General features: G+C 29.9%; 2 protein-coding genes across 2 annotated transcripts; one reads left to right on the top strand and one right to left on the bottom strand.

Annotated features, from left to right (window-relative positions):
• Positions 1-13609: 13609 nt before the first annotated feature.
• Positions 13610-19162, top strand: Paics (PAICS bifunctional enzyme). Its single transcript, XM_011502274.1, has 6 exons — positions 13610-13731; positions 14703-15026; positions 16384-16727; positions 17307-17582; positions 18172-18316; positions 18951-19162. Exons 1-6 carry the CDS (start codon positions 13725-13727, stop codon positions 19112-19114), a joined length of 1260 nt encoding a protein of 419 aa, XP_011500576.1. The 5' UTR covers positions 13610-13724; the 3' UTR covers positions 19115-19162.
• Positions 19163-19511: 349 nt separating this feature from the next.
• LOC105364365 (probable Xaa-Pro aminopeptidase 3) lies at positions 19512-21956 on the bottom strand. Its single transcript, XM_011502273.1, has 4 exons — positions 21896-21956; positions 20779-21723; positions 20175-20537; positions 19512-19747 (listed from the first exon to the last, which is right to left on the bottom strand). The coding sequence occupies exons 1-4, from the start codon at positions 21939-21941 to the stop codon at positions 19578-19580; spliced, it is 1524 nt and encodes a 507-aa protein (XP_011500575.1). The 5' UTR covers positions 21942-21956; the 3' UTR covers positions 19512-19577.
• Positions 21957-22922: the final 966 nt, after the last annotated feature.

Here is a 22922-nt window from a genome sequence, read left to right as displayed (position 1 = left end):
TACTATCCACCTGAAGTCTGGACATCGCATCGCTGCAGCTCTCCGACGCCTCATCACGGACGCGTGACATCCTCGTGAACTCTGTTAAACAAAATTTTCACCAAATCGATTAATCTTGTAGGCATCGGGCGCGACTTTCCACATTCGTCTCGTTCATCTGTAATCGGTACCAATGAAAACATATTGTCTGCAGTTACGTACCCTGCAATTACGAGATTTTTTTTTTTTTTTTTTTTTTTGCAAGACTATCGAGGAGGATTCTTTCACTACGAAATTCTTTCATGACTTATTTGCCTTTAATTTGTCATTGTTATGGTAATGGTGATAAAAGTTACGTTAATATAATGAATGGCGTATTTAACGAGCTCGCTTGTATATAATTGTATGAAGACATTGTAAAATCCGACTTGTTGGTTATTGAATTATTTTAGAGTGGATAGGTATTTTTCTTGATATATTCGTATTTATATTGGTTTTTTACTCGATATACAAAACGATTGCGATCGACACTCCTGAACACATATGTATAGCGATACTAGTAGGTGCGTGTCAATCATGACCCATTATTTATATAATTATTTTAAATTAATACAAAACCATAAAGACAAATAAAATACTTAAACGAGAATTATTTGCACACTGTCTATTATTTAATTATATGCTCATAGTATCTAAGTTACAAGGGTAATCTAGCAAAAAAGGAACTATTAAATCCGAATTGCGAAGCACCCGATAACATTTTTACTGCACTTAAACAAATCGTGACATTTAATTTTCTAAATATCATATATTATCTAATATTTAAAAAAAAAAGAGAGAAAAAAAAGAATGTAAATATTTTTAAAAAGTTTACCAAAAGCAATTTAACTATAATATAATTAAGAGCTCTGAAGAATTTTTACCAAAGTAAAATAAGAATTCTTCGAGCATCAATTTTGGATTCTACAGTGTAAAAGAACATAAACGGTAACAATTCAAATAAACTTATCGTTAAAATCATATCGTAAAAAAAAAAGATTAAGCCCCTATTAAATTAATATAAAGTAATCCTTACTTTAAATATGCACGTTTTATTATATATATATATTTTTTTTTTTTAATAATAAAAATATTTAATTTAGCGCCATTTCGTTACACTAGGACACTTTTCAAGTTCAATAAAGTAATTGCTTTGATTCCTCCACAAGTCTTGTATACAAATACAAGTAATGCAATTATTAAGTTTCAATACTAATAAAGACGTTGATTAATATTAACATAATCATTGAATAAAAGCATATACTATATAGATAATGTAATAATTAACATTTTGAAAATTCATCTTATGCTTATGGTAGTACCCATAAGCTACTTTTTAGACTGAAATCAAAATAAGATTGTTTTATTTGACAATCATCGGACAATCCGATTAGTCTCTATATTTTACACTTTTCAAAATGAATTTAACTATTATTATCGCAACTGCTTAAATTAAATAATATTTATTATCCATTTAAATCAATCGGTCATGCATTAGAATTTTACATGTAAATAGTCGAGAATAAATATTGCAAAGATATATTTAATTTATGAATTTCATCTATTAATAATAATAATTTATAAATATTGGGCTGTGCAAAAGAATATTAAACATTATTTAACAAACGAAGGTTCAACGATAATGTATAAAGCGACATTACTTCCGTACTAGCACTTTGTATACACGTGGAGAAGAAGAAGAAAAATTATTCCTCAAATATTTTATCTCTAATAGCAATAATAACAAAAGCGTCGACAACAGTGTAATTTTTAATTTATAATTTCGAAAAGAATACACAAGTATAGAGGTTTTATCGTGCATAAATTTACATTCATATCTTGAGCAAAGCTAAAATTAATTAGCTGATAATCAGTTAAAATCAGGGTATTTAAGTATTAACAAATATCAACTCTTATGTAAAAAAAAAAAAAAAAAAAAAAAAAACATTTATGTAAAATTAGTATGTTGAGTTGTGAGTTGACGGGACCCGCCCGCCCCCCTCCCCCAAGCATATAATAAATTTGTTATTAAAGGCTTGTCTGACCTTCTAACCTAAGATTGGTAATTGATAATGAACGTACTTTGTTTGCCTTAACTCATTCCCTTGCATCAGAATAATCTACATGCATGTCTGTACGCGAAAATTTCGCAATAGAATATTTCATCATTATTCATTTTTATATATTCCGTCCTCTTCCTTTAAAATCTCTCCCCTTACAAAATATGAGTATTATTTGTACGTACAGTGATAATATCCCTCATTCTTTTCAGTAAGTGGGCATCTATCATTCAATTATACGTATTTAAAGACTACATACCTACTTATTTGATGATTCTGTATGGTTGAAAATAACTTATTTGACCATACTAAGAATTAGTTATCGTAATTTGAATAAAACTATTTTTCAATTAAAAATAACCGAATTTTCAAACATTGTATACAGTTTATCATTAATAATGTAGTCAATTATTTTAATAATTTGTCAATCGCAGTTGCTGGATAAATACAATTATAGTTAGCTCGATTTCTAAAATACCACAACGGATTAGTACGAACGAATATATAAAAATAATAGCTACATTATAAACTGAAAATTATTTTTTTCTATTAAAATATAATATAGTTGCACCAGGTATATGGTAAACGGGGGTTCATTTACCAAGATAAATAACCAAATATGTAAAAGAAAAATAAAAACTAAAAGTTCCAAATAATTCAGTTAATATTATTAAATTTAAGTTATTAACGTATCGAGACATGATTTTGGATAATGGCAGACGATCGTTTTAATTAAAATAATTATTCGAGATACTTGTCAACATACGAATTAAATTACCATCAAGATCATGATATATCAAAGTTGATTCCACTCGATCAAACCGTTCCATTATCCATGGGTTATATTTTCATTGGTTAAAGTACTAAATATCATAGCAAGGTTGTAATGGTTTCATGTTTCTCGCGTTTCATACTACTTGATTCTCAGAATATCAATACGTAGACGACGTTTCTGTTAACATACATATGTTTTGAATGTCAAAATTTAAAAAATGGTATATGGCTCAGTCTTATGATGAAAATTTTCTTTCTTACGAGTGTTTCCCGACTGCCAATTTTATAAGCAATGAATATGCGAGCAATATTAAGGAAAAATTAAGAAGGTATACTTTTATACTTTAAAAATATGCCTACCAAGATTATTGAATTAATTCGTATTTAGTTGATACATTTATTGAAAGAAGAAAAAAAACACATAATAAAAAATAACCTAGTGAGATCGAAATTTTACCTCCTATTTGTGAGACAATTAAATTGTAATTTTAGAATGAAATATTTGGTTTAAAAAAACAAAACAACATTTACAATGATTAATGCAATATAATGTTCGTTAAATAAAACTTTACTATAAAATCTATTTAGCTGGTGTTATTAATTCATTTGAAAGGCGATTTCAAGGATGTAAAATATATTTATATTTTATTAAGATATGCTCCAATGTATCAGCCAAACATTAAATAATATTCGATAAATGAGCATCTTTCGATAATAATGATGAAATAATATTGACGCTAAAGTTGTATAATTACTTTAAAAATTATGAAAAAATTACAATGTCAGAAGCTTTTATTTTATTGCACGTAAGAATAAAAATACAAATGCCTTATAATGAACATATTAGTATAATATTACGTATTAATTTCTGCACGTTCGTTATAGAAATAATTTCGATTGATATTATCGAAGCAAATAAAAAAGGTTTCTTATGATGCATTGATAGAATAACCCATGTATTTTTCATTACGTACACTCCCAAAGTGGCAGATTATAAAAATCGGGCAGCCTTGACAAGAAACGAAGGCTCGCCTCGTCTTCTCCTCGAATCTTCGAGTATGCCACAATGGTATACACACCAAATCTACTCTATGAGCACTCCTCTTTCATGTCAATGAGCCGAAAATCAAAATACCCATTTCAAATAAGCGTATTATCCTCCTCCATGACTATGATCATCGATCGTCAGCTCCACGACCGGGTATGTCACGCACGAGCTGGAGCTCGGGAATAGGTTGAAGAGCTTCAGCCAAGGCAAGAAGCTTTGAAACGGATCTAAGAGAAAAGGTAAGAGAGGGAGGGAGAAACAGTGAGTGGAGAGCCCGAGGCGCGTAGGTGAGGAGCCGTGGTTCTTCCGCAGGACCATTGGCCGTGGACAGCGTCGAATAGGCACTACACGCGAGATAAAATGACGCGATACCGGTCGGGACGCAGGTCGCGGCTAGGACTCACCACGTGTTCTCGGGCGACGAGGCTGCCAAGGCGTCCCACCCAGGCAATTCAGCTTCGTGCGTTCCTCGTCCTCGACGGGCGGGTGGGGTGTGGTTGGGAGGGGACAAGTACTACTGCCGCTGGTGGGGCCGAAGAACCGATCGGAACTCGCAATATCGGCGTCCGGCTTCGAAGCGCTCGGGCTCTCCTGTACGAATGATGACTAGACCAATGGAAAGGCACTTTTGTGCCGAGAGCCGCAGCCTCGAGAAGAGGGGCACACGGGCCCATGTCTGCGCCTGCGCCCCTGTCTCTCTCTCTCTCTCTCTCTCTCTCTCTCTCTGTATGACTCCTCTCTTCCTCGCATCAGTCGTCATCGTGAGTAAGGATACAGGGGTTCTGGGGTTCTTTCTCCTGCTGTGCACCGTTGTGAGATGCTGTGTGCGACCAAGGATCTCCGATTTTTGTCTAATTGTTAAAACGCAAGCTCCAACGATCTTGTCCACCTTCCCCCCACGTCGAATATACGAGAGAGAGAGAGAGAGAGAAACGATGCTTGTTTTGCCAATTTCAAGCGACACTCTCGTTCAAATTCCTTACTCACCGCCCTAATATTGGCCATTGTCTCGTTGCTATTTTACGATCGCTTTTACCATTACTTTTTCATCAGGCATCTGTAATCTACGGGGGCCGCATTCTTTCGACAATTAAACGTTAGTCCAGGTATCTTGAGAAATCGTTTGTCAAAGATAACGTTGTATGGAAGCTAATGTAAATTTCACTAGAAGTATGTGCGCATGCATCTTTTATTTTTATTTTTATTTTTATTTATTTATTTATTTATTTTATTATTTTTATACCGGAATCGTTTTTGCTGGTGCCAAGATTTAATTGTACGGATAGAGTTATTAAGCTTTATACTTGGTCACTTGGTACTTTATAATGTCACTGTCGAGCTCAAATCATTATAATTTCGATTTATTGAATGAGCAACGAAGATTTGTTAACCTAATTAAGCAAAATTTGCATATCCTAGTGGTAAAAGCACGACACTGACCAAATCTTACTCAAGGATAAACGATAAAAGTAAATTATAATTCCAAAAACTTTTCAATATAGATCTGCAATGCAGTATAATCACTTTAATGAATTACGCCATTAAATTGTTTCAATAATTGGATTGGAATCGAATATAATTGTGATATATCCACTACGGAAAAATTAGCATATATTTACGAAAAACTAATATTTCATAATTCGATATGGTTAAATGCTTCGTTCTTAAAGTACAAAGTTTAAAAAAAAAAATCAGGTGCAGTGATTACGAAAAAAATAGTTGTCATTGAAAACTAAACATCATAATAAATAATATTAATAATGTATGTTATTGTTTATGTTTGTTTTTTTTATGCTTCCGTTATGAAATTGAAAATTTTGATTTTACTTCTATATATATATATATATATATATATATATCGAGGAATTTTTAATATGAAATGAAATCACCGAAATCAATTGCTCGGAATTTATAACGCTCTATCGGAATCAGCATAATACATTGTAATATTCGAGCATTCAATAAATAATTAGAAATCGTAATGCTCTACTTTGATTGATGTTACTTTGATAGAAACATCGTGTCTTTGAATTTACGCTTAGAGTGCTAATTTACTTTTACACATTGTTTACGTTCCTATAAGTTAATTTAAAATCTCTCGGAATTTAAAGAATCAACATACTTTACTCTTTTATAATTTCTAAATCACGACGGCAATATTTATTTGTATATTTTAATCTCGTAGTAAAATCGAGGTCATGAGTAATAAGTTTTAAGTTAATCGTTCGTACATAATTATTTTGCAAGCAACTTAGCTCAACATGTAAGTGGCGTATAATAATATAATCGTATAACTTTAATAGAAATTCACAACTATGTTATTTGCGTTAAAGAAAAACAAATAAAATAGTGTATATATTTTATATTTATATCACGGCAATGCAAATGAGAACGAAGCAATGTCTTAAAATATTTACATGATAATGTTCGGTCGGTATGTAAGAATTAGCGAAATATGTTTTTCATATGTGCATCGCAGTTTCTCTTGCATTTCAGTACGATGGCCTATGTTAAATAAGTAAACATTCTTCTGTTATTGACAGCTGATTGAATATCCGCGTTATCCTTAATAAATCCTTTCTCCTTTCTCATAAATAAATAATCGTACGACACTCAAACTAAAACTTTGATCCTAATTTAGTATACAATTGTGCGTTAAACACGTGTTGAAATTGAGGCGAAAAGCCTTTGTTACTCTAAGTGTATGTTTATATTGGCTTCTTATGTATGTAGTTGTGTCGTGAATTAAGATAGAATATAGTAGAACTTTTTGGCCAATAACTTGGTGTAAAGTTTTAATGATACTGTTTATCAAGATTGGTTAAACATTGCCTATCAGACTTCAATGGAAAGTACAAATTTTTAAATGTATTGTAAAAGCGGTAAACATAAGACATCCGATAATAGTTGTAACGGATTTTCAACTAATCAGTTCGTTAAATAAGATAATGATTCAAAGCGAAAGATAACCGACAAAGAACGAATGTTTTTCAAATAATAAATACGCTTTTCAACCGTAAAAGACTTATTTTTAAAATTGAACGAGTAATTTATGTATAATTTGTTATATTATAAACATAATTAATTAACCGAGCTATTTTAATTCTTATGTTTCATAATAAATCAATTAATTAATATACTTCATATCATAATTATGTCTCATAACTTTAAATTGTGCATAATAAAATAGAAATTAAATTATCGATTAATATGTAAAAGAAAACCTTTTTTCCATTACATTATATAAAAATATATGTAATAAAAAGAAGAGACTAATTTTTACGAAAAACATGAGATGACATCATCATTTAATATTTATGATTTATAAGATGATTTGTTATAGCTAGAATTTCTATGAAAATAACTCATTTTCAACAGTAGTCAATTAATAGATAGAAATAAGCAGTTTACATTGGAGTTATTAAATCAAATATTTTAATATATCGAATCATTTCAAAATTTTGTAAAATATTTCATTTCTATAATTGAGATAAAAATATATGTAACATTATTTTTATATCCCTTACATTAAAATAAAATTTAACGCGTAAAAAAAAAAGAAAGATTATAAACACAGATATAATCTATATACATGGGTATTATTATTGCTGTTTATATTATTAATTATTCTTATTTTTATTCTATTCATCTTGTACAGCTTATTATTTTCATATTATATATATATATATATATATATATATATATCACATTTGATATAATAATAAAAAAAAATTAATATGTATCAGTTTTATTATATATCCAAGTAATGTATTTATTATATTCATTTATAAATTAAGAAAAATTTTATTGCAGACATATATTAATAAGAGATTTATTTTAAAAAATTAATATTCATTAGAAAATTAACATCTAAAGTAATAACTTCTTGAGCTTTTAATTAGTTTATTAAATACTCGTGGCATAGACATTGTATGAAAAATGTGCTTCGCAAAAAATTATTAAAGGAATGTTGAAGTAAGGATTTCTCATTTATACAAATCTGCTCTGTACATGGACGAAATCTAGAACTATTTCGGTAACGACAGACATTTTGTTTAGTCTGCATTTTTAAAAGCCATGGGAGAGTTTTTTCCACGAGCGAAGGTGCATCAAGTGTTTTGTTCACGAATCGTCGTATTTCGTAACAGCCAATGGAATTTTCCATATAAAATTACAATTTGTATCGAAATTATTGGAGATTTGCCCAGATTATTCAAACACTTATTAATCTATATTTTACTTCAAGCAGTAAAACTATTATTTTTATTATTTTGAAAACCAATTATTAAGTAAACTTGCTTATTAACAATATTGCTTAAAAAAAAAAAATAATTAGTTTCGTCCAATAATTGGAAGACTTGGTTTGAGTGCATTATATTGACGGTTAACTCGAGCATATTTTATTGGAAAATTAATTTAATTCTTTAAAGCCACCTCTTTACATTTAAATAATAGATATAACCACAAGTATATATAAACAAAAATCAAATTAAAATGTTCAATATAGCATGCCGAAGACAATTTCTTACTGATCATGAATTGAAATAAATTCATTTTTCTATGCATTAATGTTTTTCTTTTTTCAACTTTGTAAATTTTAATGCTGACATTTAAGACGAAACCAATTTATTTACCTAAATATATTATTAACAATAAACTAATATAGCTTATATATTGTGCAGCGTTGAAGCAACTGATATCAATACATACAACAAGCAAAAATTATGAACAATTTCAATAAATTATAGGATTATGTATTTTAAAAATTTTTGTATTTTTGTGTTTTTAAAATCAATGTGAAATTATTTTTAAATCTAATACAGAATTCCATTCTTATTTATCAAGGTATCAAAAAACGTTGTAACTAGATCGGCTACGGCTTATTAGTATTCGAATATTGACTACGTAATATTTTTCAATAATTACATATTGTGAAATTATATAAAATGTGTAATTGAAATAATTTAAGATTTTTACTTTGCATGATTAGAATCAATTCAATTTCTTAAATAAAGAACTGATGGCAACATAAATGTATTAAATTATAATTATATATAAATCATAAACATTAATTTACATTCAATTATCCATTTAATTTAAGAACCATACAATATCCTTTTTGGGCACTTTTTCAAATACAAATTAATTTTGCTACAAAACTTATTATTTTATTATTAATATAAATTAATGAACATAACTAATATAATGTAATTCGTGAATTTCAACATTTTTATACTATAGACCAAAAAGCCCGGTTAATGTAACTTTAAGATAAAGCTAAATTGTAATCATTAATAATATTTTCCCAATCTATCTATTTGAAATAATTGAATTTATTGAAACTCCGAAATTCCAATTATGAGATGCAGTACCATACTAAATAAAAAAGTTATCATTTAAAAGATTCTTATCTCCATAATAAGCGTGCCAATAAATTATGAAATTTATTTCTTGTAAAATTTTGATTAATCTACAAGTAAATATATTGAAGAAAAAATTATTTCTACTTTGCCAATTATGTCGTAATATATTTTATACTAATATTTAAGAACTAATAGTTGTCATTTCTAGTTCATATCAACTAGTTTATTATGCATACATATTATATCTTACCTTACAGTTACTCTAATATATATATATATATATATATATATATATATATATAAGGTATATATGTATGTATATGTAGATAAGGCAGTAAACGGAGTGTCGACGTTTTTTTAGATTCTAATGTAATACTTTTCAACGGTGCTTATAAATATTTGCTCTTCTTACTCATTACCAATCAATCAAGGCATTTATTTTAAACTATTTATTAAAATTATATTATTGCACTGAATTATGCGAATGTAATTGTAATTGCGCTGAGTTAATTCTATTTATTTTCGTTATTTTTTTAAAACTGTATATTTATAATAATTAGCACTGTTTATGTTAATAAGATTTTGCCAAAAAGAATTCAGTAATTTACAAGTAATTGTAAATGGTCCACGGAACTATATAGCAGATGTTGTTTAAAAAAAAAATCATATTTTGCACAAGTAATTCCCTTCTAATTGTTCTGTAAAGTAAAAACTAATTCAGCGAATAATGATAACGTAATTCGTCCATGATCTCTGTGCATTGCATTTACTAATTTATAAAAATAACTACAATACTATACATGATTTATTAATATTAGATATTTGAATAATTATTCTAATAACAATACTAAATATATATCTCAACTTGTAATATTTATAAATCGAGACTAGGGCATATAAGATGACATTATTCTTTTTTTAATATTCTTCATACTCATTTTCTAATAAATTACATTAATAGAAATTCAAGTTTTTAAAATGAAACGAGGAATACTAAATGAATATTTCATGAGAAAAAGAAAAGCCAATTTTTTGTGTCATGTTGTTTAATACAGATTTTAATAAAGAAATTTTTTATATTTTTTTTTTAATATGAAATTTTTAAATATTTTAAATGTTACTGATAATTTTTTCAACTCTTTATTTTGTTCGCTGAGTGCTCGTAATTTTGTGCACGTGTGAATTCTTGTAAAGTAATTTTACAAATACAAAGGTAAATACACTAAACATAGTAAAAAAGTCAATGAAATTATAAATCAAATATACACATGGATATTATTAATTTAAAAAAAAAAAATTTTTTGTATATCATAACAAAATTGTTCGCCATATCCTCTCTTACTACAAATGCACAAAAAAAAAAGTGCATAATTTTTTACCTCATTTTTCATAATTATGACTTATCCGCAATATTGATTCATCTCGTTAATTATAAATATTAATCCATTTTGGGCACATTCATTTTGAATTCGATTAAACATTGCTCAAAACAACGTCGATTGAATTTACATTACGACTTGAAACCACAAACACTTAATACCAAAAAAATTCAATATTTAACAACCGTTCTATTAAATCTCAGCGCTATGTCTTAAAAAAAAAAGAAAAAAAGCGTATTACTCTCCGTGCTTATATATCATTTTCTTTACCACCTGCTGCGTGCCCACTGGTATTTACCGACGCGCCAGGGGAGGGTTTTCGGACACTTGTTACTCTGCACATATCATAAAAAATAATGTGAATATTTAAGATGTAGATATTAGTCACAGTGTTTGTGACACAGTGATAAGTGCCTGGTGACGTCAAGAGATGCGGAGGTGTTGACTTTGTAGGATTAGGATCGGGTAGAAAGCGAGAAAACGATTATTATTTCCTCGGGATGGATGAACGAGCAAAGTAGAAAGTGATGAATATACGTGCTTATGGATTGCTTCGATGAGCATAACCGAACAATGCGTATGAAATAAATAGTATTTGATGGATTCCGAGGACGATTCAAATAGCTCGGGATTACTTTGATACTTTTGAATTTGCGGCAGTTTAAGTAATATTAACCTGTAATGGTAAAATCTGATATAAACGCAGGGAACAAAATTTGCCGCACTTAATGCAAATAAAAAAAAATATTACAAATTAAATACAATTATATTAAATGACGTTTAAATTATTTAATGCTCAAATATCAAATACTCATAGATAAATATTGAATATATTTTTTTTCTTTTTTTTTTCGATCAATTAATTATTAATAAATTAACATTCGATAAAATAGCTTTTCTTTCTGCTGTACAAATGGGGTCGTTCTTATTACAATTATAAGTATTGAAGAGAAGAATAAATATTTCTAAAACTGTGTTAATACTCAAATAATATGTAAATTAGACATTGTTTATGATTTTTGAATCGTTGCTTTCGAATCTTTAATAATTTTTATTCCATCGTGTAAAATTATCGAAAACATGAAGATATCAAATTTAATTGCGTCAGCACATATTTACATACATGCTCTTATATTTCTTTATTTACAAAGATTGTTTACTATCGTTTCAATTTGATTAAAAACTAGAATTGATAAAATAAAAATACAGATAGATCTAAGTTGAGATTAATTAATTTAGTAACGACAAATAAATTAACTAATAACAATTATTGAATTAAACTATTTCAATTTAATTTTCTTAAATTATTCAATTACAGAGAATCACTAAAAGTACATCTTTTTTTTTTTTTTTAACTTTACATTAATTCGAATGATGTACGTAAAATGATATTATTTCATTAAAAAAAATTTTTTTATTATAAATGAACGAATCAAAGTATTATAGAAAAATTCGGGTGACAATATTTTTTTCTCGTATCCTCACTTCCATACAGTATAACTAATGCAATCCCTTAGAGATTGTAATTTATTAGAAATTAGCTGCACGGATATTTCATTTTTATAAATTGTTTTCAATATACTCGTGTAAGGCAATAATAACGCATCAAGTTTTTTTTTGTTTTTTGTTTTTGTTTTTTTTTGTTTTTTTTTTTTGTTTTTTTTTGTTTTTTTTTTGTTTTATAAATTCAGTTATTTGCGATATTCATTTCGCCGGGTTACATATAGATTTGTAATAATTATTAATTGCTTAACGCAAACTTTTAGTATTTCTTTAATTACATTAATTCTTTAGCTACAATGACTGAAATCGTTACAATGTACAGAACGACATATTCGTAATAACGATGTAATCGATTATATATTTAGATTTATATTTATGTATTAAATGTACATATTTACTTAATATGAATTGTATGTAATGAAAAAGCATATAAAACATAAAACTAACAATTTTTCATATTTATAGAATAGCATTTGTATGCCGCAATATTATTAACAATTAACTCACATTATAGTATTTATTGAAATTGTCAGAGTGGAATGAAAATTTAAAAAACAATTGTATTTCGTTTTAGATGCTAGTGTTGATGATTATGTATGCACATTTATAAGAATTTAAAAATAAATGAAAGAGTTATGGATAGCGATAATTTAATCATCAAATAAACAATTCGTTCAAGTAGAATTATTATGATTAATATGTAACATCTCAAATGCAATGTAAAATTTAACGTCAAAATTAGATATTCGTAGTGTGATAGACAGTACAAAGTTTACAAATCAACTAGCAGATTAAAATGTAAAAATATTATCTCTTTAATAAGCAAGTGTTTCAAGTGCAATTAAGGACGAATTAACGAATGTATTGATATATTTAATGAATTAAATAAGTATGAGCATGTATTAATTAAAAAAAAAAAAACTACATTGGTATAATAATGAGAGATGGAGAATGATAATTTATTTTAAAAAATAGAAACCAGAGAGATAAATTAATGGTATAAAAAAAAAAATATATATATATATATATATATATATATATAATTACCTGTACTTACGTGGTGATATCTGGCAATTGATCGATTAATTTCTAGACTATATAATAAGCTTTTTTAAATTACTAAAAACTTAATTTGAAATATAAGCTAGAAGCAGCCTGCTATTGAGATTAAAAATTTATTACTATTTAAATAAAACTTTAATAATTGCAAGCGCTTACGTAGCAGCAGAGCTTCAAAGAAATATGTTATAAAATGAATTTTCTGTCAAGAACAAACATGCGAAATATCTTTAATGGTATCACGATCGAAACATTCCCCAGCATTTCTTTAACTGAGCGCGTCCCTCCCCCTCCCCGCCCCGCCCCACTGCCACAAAGCGCCCCTCTACTTAGAATTAATTTTGTGTTTCGCGTCGAAGAACTCGCGGGTGAAGTTCGGAATATTAGCCGCTCGGGAGCGACACTGTCAAACACAAAATTTACGTCAGAAGTACAAAACCGCTGAAGAGGTGATAGGGAACACGCACGCGGACTCGTGAGTTTTACTCAGCATTCGAGCGATAGGCATTTGAGAGAGAAGATGGACGGTGAGTTTTTTTACTTTTCGGTCCTCCCTACTTTCACGCGCACTCTCTTTTCCAATTTTCGATTGAACTGTACGGACGAGCTGCTCATTCATTGAATGTCACTTGTCAATTTATATTTGAAATGCACGTCGGTTAACCTCTTTTTGTTTATCTTTCATCCCCTACAACAATTACTCCTGAGCTGTCTGTCTGTACGTTATCTCTCTCTCTCTCTCTCTCTCTCTCTCTCTCTCTATTATTCTGAAATTTTCATTACAAAGCTCCTCGTGCTTATCTTTATTTTTCTTTATAATAAAATACTAAATACTCGATAAATCAGAGCAATTACCGATTATCCGATTGGACATCGAATGACGAAGAGATATTTCTTAATGCTTAGAACTATTTTTAATAACGATTGTTTACGCTTACAAACTATTTAAGAGGTTACTCTAATTAATATTGGCTTTAAAGGCAGTTTGCATTCGTAAACGATTGTGGGACATGATTTTAAATTGCGTAGCGAACATTTGTGCGAACGGCCAACAGTAAGAAATATATGTTACTTACCTGGATCTCCGAGTCTGCGATGAGATTTGATAAAAACTTTCCCACAACCGGCACTACACTAATAAATTCTCTTCGTTCGTTATATCCATGCCCACGTGATATATTACAGTAGTATATGGTGAGCGAACGAAAAAAAGTGGGAGAACAGAATATGAAAAATATATGATGGACGGAAGGGATCGGGACTCAACATTCGAAATATTTGAAATATTCGAAAATACATTCTCGATGATTATTATTATTATTTATACTGTTAATTTTGTCCTTTCCTGGGCTCCCTTAATTCTCTTTAACAATTGTGTAATCTCCTCCCCTCGCAATCCCCCTCCCCGCCATGGAACTCCACCTCCCGCAACTCGCTGACCGATTTCGACGATGTAAACAATAGGCGTCCACGTGATCGAGCAATTTAATTTATACAGGTTATAAGTTGGGCGAGCTTTTGATCGAGGGTAAGACGAAGAAGGTGTACCAGCTCTTGGACAATTCGGACCTCTGCTACGTTGAGAATAAGGACCGAATAACAGCTGGCGATGGAGCCAAAGCTCACGATTTGGAGGGCAAGGCTGCCATTAGTAACTCCACCAATGCCAAGGTCTTCCAGCTGCTCAATGAAGTCGGCATAAAAACAGCGTTTGTCAAGGTCGCAGGCGAAACGGCATTCATCGCCCGGAAGTGCGAGATGGTGCCCATCGAGTGGGTCACTAGACGACTCGCCACCGGCAGCTATATCATAAGGAATCAAGGTTGCGTTTGATTTATCATTTATCATTTATCATTAGCTTGTACGTTCCAGCAATGATCGTTGCATTTTCTCCTTGCGAAAGGGACAATAGGGCGATACGCTTCTTTTTCTTAAGTATTACATATTGTTATGCCAATTTTCAATATCCTGCCGCGAAAACGTAATATTTGCAATTATCAACTAAACTCTGCTCAATTTAACAAATGCATGCATTTTATTAATAATCTTTTTTCATTTAATACTTATCGTTATCATACGTAATAATACGAAACTATTTACTTCACATATTATTTTTTAATTTTTACATATCATATTATGTGTACACATTCGTGTATTTGTTAAACATTTTCAACATAAAATGATCTATGTAAATTATTCAAACTCCCGTCTATAAAAATATTATCACAATATTGTATCTCGTTTAGAATTACAATACTTTTACAATAATGTTGGTAAAATAAAAGTGTCAAGAAAATTTTGTTGTATATAATTACATTTTGTAATCTCGCGTTACAAACGCCAGTAGTCTTTACACCGAAGGATCATGTATCGCGATATTCAATATTATTAATATATTGTCTAAATCTTTTGCGTTTTCCGTAACTTTTTTACTTTTTCATATTGGTTCGCTAATGACTTAAATGATTCGTTGATTGTCAACACGGTTTATTGAACAATCGATAAGTGTATATTATTCTCAGCGAATCCACATCGATTGCTCCTTTTTGTCCGAACTAATTATCAGAATAATTATAATACGAATTAATATATTTTATAAAAAAAAAAAAAATATATATATATATATACACATGTTTTTTAATTAACAAACAAATTCAGTATTTAATATTAATTTTCTTCATTGAGCCACTACAGTAAATACTACTGAATCTATAATAATTACATTTATTTGCTTATATAATTCAATGAATATTCTTAATCACAATATATAATGATATTTAGAATTACATTCAAATTTATTTCTTCGCATAATTCAAGAAATTGTTTCATACACATTATATAAGCAATTTAATCATTTCTATTAAGTGTAACATATCGTGTACATAATGTAACTTTCGTTTATCCGCCCAAGGTTTAGTCATCGATATATCTAATGTAACGAAAATCATAATTTATTTCTATCCTACAGTTGCTTCGATAAACAATTTCTAATACTTTTTTTAGTCGATAAAATGAGCTGAGTATTTCTTCATATGATTGCTTTTCAATGACAAACAGTAATAGTTTACATCTAAATATAAATTTACTTGGCATTAATTTTACGGAAAATGAGCTGATTGTTAACTGGTTAATAGTGAAACTGGCAAAAATATAAAATGTAGTTTGTTATTTGTAATTAGGGGTGCCGGAGGGTTATCGATTCAATCCTCCGCTGATGGAAACATTCTATAAGGACGATGCCAATCACGATCCTCAATGGTGCGAAGCACAAATTATCTCGACCGCATTCAAGTGTAACGACATGAAGATCGATAAGCAGGAATACGACATTATGTTGCGTACGACCGTCGCCGTATTCGAAATTCTAGAAAGAGCCTGGTTAACGCGAGATTGTACTCTCGTCGATATGAAGATTGAGTTTGGCATTGACGAAAACCAAGATATCCTCGTGGCCGATGTAATCGACAGTGATTCTTGGAGATTGTGGCCTAATAATGACAAGAGGCTAATGAAAGATAAACAGGTGAATTTGGATTTTATTATCCAAGACTTTCACTAATCGATTCTGCTGCTCATCTTACGTTCAAACGTTTGCGCGCTTACTTCTTTGTCCGTCTGTCCGAATATTTATCTTTTTACACTTCTTTCATATATAAAAATATATATATATATATCGAAAGGTTTATATATATGTAACTCGAGCGTTAAATAATTATCTATGATTATTTAAGACTTTTATTTTGTAATATTCAAGAAAGTGTAAACATATTTTGTTATAAACTCTGATAATAATAACGCTAACTATGAAATACTACGGCTAAATTAAGAAATGTATTTTTCACATAAATTAGCTACAACTGATTAAGTTTCAAAATTTCATAACATTTCTATTATTTGAATTCAATAATAAATTTAATGTCCTTCTAGAGATAGAATTTACGCCTTCAACTGATTTAAAGGGAGTAATAATCGCTTCCATCGCTCTCGGAATATACATAAAACTAAATTAAAATCACCACTGTTCATTAAAAATACACCGTAAATACCCAAAAAAAAAAAAAAAAAAAAAAAAAAAAAAAAAGGAATCGTGTGTTTCATTTAGGTTTACAGGAATCTAAAGACGGTAGAGCAGTCCGACTTAGATATAGTGAAACGCAATTTTAAATGGGTGGCTGACCAGATGGACTTTCTCGTATCATCGCCAAGTGCGCACGTTATTATCTTGATGGGCTCCCCGAGTGATACGTCGCACAGTGAATCGATTATTAATCATGCCCAAGCTTTAGGCTTAAAGGCCCAACTGAGGGTGTGCAGTGCCCACAAGAGTACAGAGGAGACGCTGCGCATACTCTCGGAGTACGAGGGTAACGGTGAAAAAGTAACGTCAGCCACGTTTATTTGCAGTTAAATTATTAGTAAAATATTTGACTTGCAATAGTATAAAATAAGATAATTGGCTTTTTTTTCTCTCTTTTTTTTTTCTTTTTGTACTAATAGATAACCAACTATGCTCCCCAAAATCACGCTGTTCTTTATATATTTCAGATGTTCAGTCTCTATTTAATACTAACTTAGAATCTTCAATTTCGCAATTATAATGCAAATGTAATTTTAATTGTTAAATATCTCATGAATAACTGTATTAATTTTTAGAATATTACTACCAATTCTATTATTTGCCCCTTCGTTTTATAATTCATTTTATAATATTTTCGAATTTCAATGATATTTTTTCAATACAAATATTCAAATAGCGATTTTTATTTCCTCCTAAATCTCTTGCTCTCATTTATCTTGTTGGTGCTTGACTGTTCGTGTATTTGGGGCTTGCGAAGACTTAATCCAACCAATTAAAGCGATAAAAAATATATAGTCAAAGTCGTAGAGATATCAATGCTACCATTGGTCATTCCTTCTCATTTTATCAATTTTTTTCCTTAATTACGTTGTTGCTGATCGTATTTTAGGTGGTGCTAATTGCCGTGGCTGGTCGAAGTAACGGCTTAGGTCCCGTGCTGTCCGGCAACTCAGCATTCCCTGTCATCAATTGTCCACCCGGCAAAACTGTAGACCTGGTGCAAGACATATGGTCGTCTCTCAAAATTCCATCAGGTGAGCATTGATCACCGTACATACATTGCAATAAACTGTATTGATAATTTTTACCGTTTTATCAATCAAGTATAAGTATACTTGCGCAATATGTTTCGGCATATTGAATGCGCCACGTTGGCACATTATTTTCAAATATTGGGAAAAAATCGTTTTAATTAGTTTAAATTGTTAATTAACGTGAATGCACATATTGTTGAATATATATTAAAAAAAAATATATATATATATATATATATATATATATTAAACTTTATTAATAATACATAATAATAATATGTATTAAAAAATTTTCTTTCTTTAAAAGCTTCCAACAAATTATGTCATAGATTAAAAGAATTGATTCATTTTCACTTTATTTTTCATTATTTATGAGTGCACAATAGCGTTAACGTTGATACAACATATTAATGACTAATGTGATTAATAATTAATTATCAGCTTGTTATCTGGGATCGATTTGTGAATTATTACGTGTATATAACTAGTGAATTTAATGTCCGTCCGTTGTTAGTCGTAAAATTAACTAAAAAATAACATTTAGTCTGTAAAATTTATAAGCATATTTTTATATTTTATTTATAATACTTATCGATATACATATTTTTTACAAAATTATCATGTTTGTACGTAGGACTTGGATGTACCACTGTACTCTACTCAGAAAGTGCAGCGTTTGCGGCCGCACAAATTCATGCTCTCCACAATCATTTGATCTGGGCACGTTTGCGATCCAAACAGCTTAACAACTTTATTACACTGAAACTTACCGACACAAAGCTAAAATATAAATACTGATAATAATTTTACTAAATCATTACAGATTTTTACAAATTTCTTCAACAAAATAACGTCTATTTTTTTATTTTTACATTATCGACATTTTTACTCAATTTTTTTGTATAATTACTGTATATATCTTACCGTTTTTTCTCTCTTTTTTATATTAATTAATATTTCATCTCTTTATATTTCCAAACGTATGTTCATTATTTGTGTCTATTAAATATTAATTTTTAGGACAAGATAGTTTGATATTATATAAAATTGTTATTCATGATAGCACTCTCTGTATATGCTCTTTTATTATTTCTTTTAGTTATACTTTATTGGCTACAAATTTACAATATTAATTTTTTTCCGAATTGGCCAATATATGAATAATTAATAAGAATTTAAATAAACTAATGTTGTTACACATTTGTTCAAATTAATTTTTTTAATAATCGTAACAATTTAATAAGCATATACTAATTTTATGCTACGTTTGATTCTGCTGTGCAAGAATTTCGATTTCCATTACTTCTTTGGGACAGCTTTCAGTTAGAATTTCAGGTGTATGTTCGTGAATTAAAATGTTATCCTCTAATCTAATCCCAAGACCATGAAATTCCGATGGAACAAACTTATTGTTTGAGTTTAAATAGATACCTGACGATCATATAAATGAGTCACTTGTTTTATCGATATCATGCACCTTATATTATCCAATACATAATTATTAAGTTTATTTTATGATCTATTGTTAAATAATATAACCATGCAATGTTAATAGCACAAAATCAATTATTTTATGAAAATAAATAAACAATCTAAATTGATGTGCTATAAATGATAATAATGATTAATTTTAAATAGCAAGCCTTAAATTTTTTTAGTATACAAAATAGAACACTTAATTAGAAAAATTATTACAATACACGCATGTATGCAGTAGTATACGATGTGGTAATGCAATTACATTTAATAATTTACATTTTAATTGATACAAATTCATCGATTCATTTAAATATTTTTTTAAACCCTGATTATACTTTTTATTTTATTAATATTATATTTTAACGTATAATAAACAAACCTGGTTCAACAGTTATAATCATTCCTGGAAGAACTGGATTATACAGAGAAATGTTCATTGTATCGTGAACATCCATTCCCAAATAATGACTAACGTGATGAGGGCAACAATGATGAGCCGCCTCCAGTAATTGAGCTGTATTTAAATTTTTTGATATTATGCATTCTTCTTGTAGCCTTTTTCCCAGTAAACGACACATATCATGATAAATAATATCAAGACTTGGCATTTCTTTTAATTTGTTTATTAAGGTCTTTTGAATATCCAAAATAATTTCGTATAAAATTCTTTGGTTAGGTGTAAAAGTACCATTAATTGGCCACGTTCTTGTGATATCAGAAGTATATCCATGGTATTCGCAACCTTTAGGTATAAAATAAGTTTTGGTCAAACGCATAAATTCATAATATAAATATTATTTATTTTATTTTTGGAAATTTATGTCCGTTTATGAATTTATAACGGTAACTCTATGAATAATGCAGATTTTCTATTTAATTATTGCTATAAGTTAAATTAAAATTTAAGTAAGTAGGTACTGCTTACTCGGATAAGTAAGTAGGTAAAATTAAAAGAATTTCAAGACTATGTAATAGAAACTCACCCGCATCCATCAAAACCATTTCCTTATCACATACAAATTGATTATTTGCAATATAATGAATAACGTTTGCATTTTTACCACCAGCTACAACTGGAGGATAAGCCAAAAATTCAGCACCTCTCATCCGACTTTCATAATCAACGGTAGCAAATAACTCATGTTCGGTCATTCCTATTTTTGATTTTCTTATTGTTTCTGATATAGCCGCGGACGCAATCTCACAACTCCTTCTCATTAAATTCTGTTCAGCCTTCGATTTAATGACACGTAATTCGTGAAGGAAGCTTTTAGGGTTATTAAATTCTTGTTTATTTAATGTCTTTATAAGTTGTTGGAGATTCTGATGTACTTCGGCTTGCAGAATATTTGCACCATCGTACCAAACAATACTATTTTTATGTGCATTTAAAAAAGATTGTAAAATGGAATGAAATTCTGAAACTGGAAATACTTGATCAACTTGGAAAAAAGGTAAGGCTGCAGTGACTCCTGTCCTTGGACCTTCCCACAATTCTATTTGAGGATTTTTTGGCTGCATAAACAGTGTTGATGTATAATTATCATTTATTGCTGTCATTAGCAATATAGAATTAGGCTCTTGACAACCAGTGAGATACAAAAAATCTGTATTTTGTCGAAAAACATAAGGTATTTTATCTGACATATAAACTTTAGAAGCAGACGGTATTATTACAACATGTGCAGAGATTTTGAAACATGATTTGTTTACGCGTGAAATTTTCTCCATTAGTTTATTGCGTCTAGCTTGAAATTCATTTACGTCGATGCCTGGTACAACTTCTCCATCTTTTATAAGATGCGAATGCGTCCAAGGTGTTGGCTGACCATATGCTACACCTTGCATAACATTTTGCACGCTCTGCCTGTACTGTAATGTTGCATTTTGAATTCCTTTCGATGAACATTTTGCAATTGGTTGAAAAGCTTGAAATATAAAATAATTTTAGAAAAATTTAAATAAAATATACGTATGTATTATATCATTCAAATTAATAATGACTTATAACATTATTTGCTTATAAGGCATAAGATATAACCTATAAGAGCATTGTCATTGCTCTTTTATTTCTTGTATTTTTAATTCAATTTATCTTACTTAATATGTTGAGTGGAAGTCTTGAAATGCACTTCAACGTGTACATAATTTTTTTGCTACAGATTTCAATTTTTCAAATTTCTCAAATTTGATAAACCGAATGAAGTAAAATTGAAAGTCATTTCACTGGTCATGGAATCAAATTCAAACAACACACCCAGCCGAGGCACACATTTTTTGCGTGCGCGCGTGTGTGCGTGCGCGCATTGCCTGCTCGTGCCTCCCTGCGTGGTGCATGGTCATCTTCACCCACTGATCGTTCCGTTTTCACGCGACTTTAAACTTCCATAATAATAATAATATTACACGACATGGTAATATTCGATTGATTTAAAAAATTTTAATCTTCAAATTAACGCATTGCTCAAATATATATATGGAGTTTAACAGTCGATAAGTAAAACGCTTAAACTAATAAAAGTAAGTAAAATGTTAAATGAATCAATAAGTTTTTGTTTTTAAAAAGTAAGAACGAAGTTTAGCAGTAGTTGATTATTCCATTCAATCTATATTGAGTATCGACTAATGAGTTATATATGCATTCCATTAAACCTGCATTGAATATTTATTAATAGTATTAATAATAATAATTATTATCGTCGTCGTCGTCGTCGTCGTCGTCGTCGTCGTCGTCGTCGTCGTCGTCGTCGTCGTCGTCGTCGTCGTCGTCGTCGTCGTCGTCGTCGTCGTCGTCGTCGTCGTCGTCGTCGTCGTCGTCGTCGTCGTCGTCGTCGTCGTCGTCGTCGTCGTCGTCGTCGTCGTCGTCGTCGTCGTCGTCGTCGTCGTCGTCGTCGTCGTCGTCGTCGTCGTCGTCGTCGTCGTCGTCGTCGTCGTCGTCGTCGTCGTCGTCGTCGTCGTCGTCGTCGTCGTCGTCGTCGTCGTCGTCGTCGTCGTCGTCGTCGTCGTCGTCGTCGTCGTCGTCGTCGTCGTCGTCGTCGTCGTCGTCGTCGTCGTCGTCGTCGTCGTCGTCGTCGTCGTCGTCGTCGTCGTCGTCGTCGTCGTCGTCGTCGTCGTCGTCGTCGTCGTC

The sequence above is a fragment of the Ceratosolen solmsi genome, unplaced genomic scaffold, assembly GCF_000503995.2.
Source record: "Ceratosolen solmsi marchali unplaced genomic scaffold, CerSol_1.0 scaffold31, whole genome shotgun sequence".
In the NCBI taxonomy this organism is placed as follows: Eukaryota; Metazoa; Arthropoda; class Insecta; order Hymenoptera; family Agaonidae; genus Ceratosolen; species Ceratosolen solmsi.
Note: the sequence above shows the minus strand (reverse complement) of the source record. Positions and strands in the feature narration are given on the sequence as shown.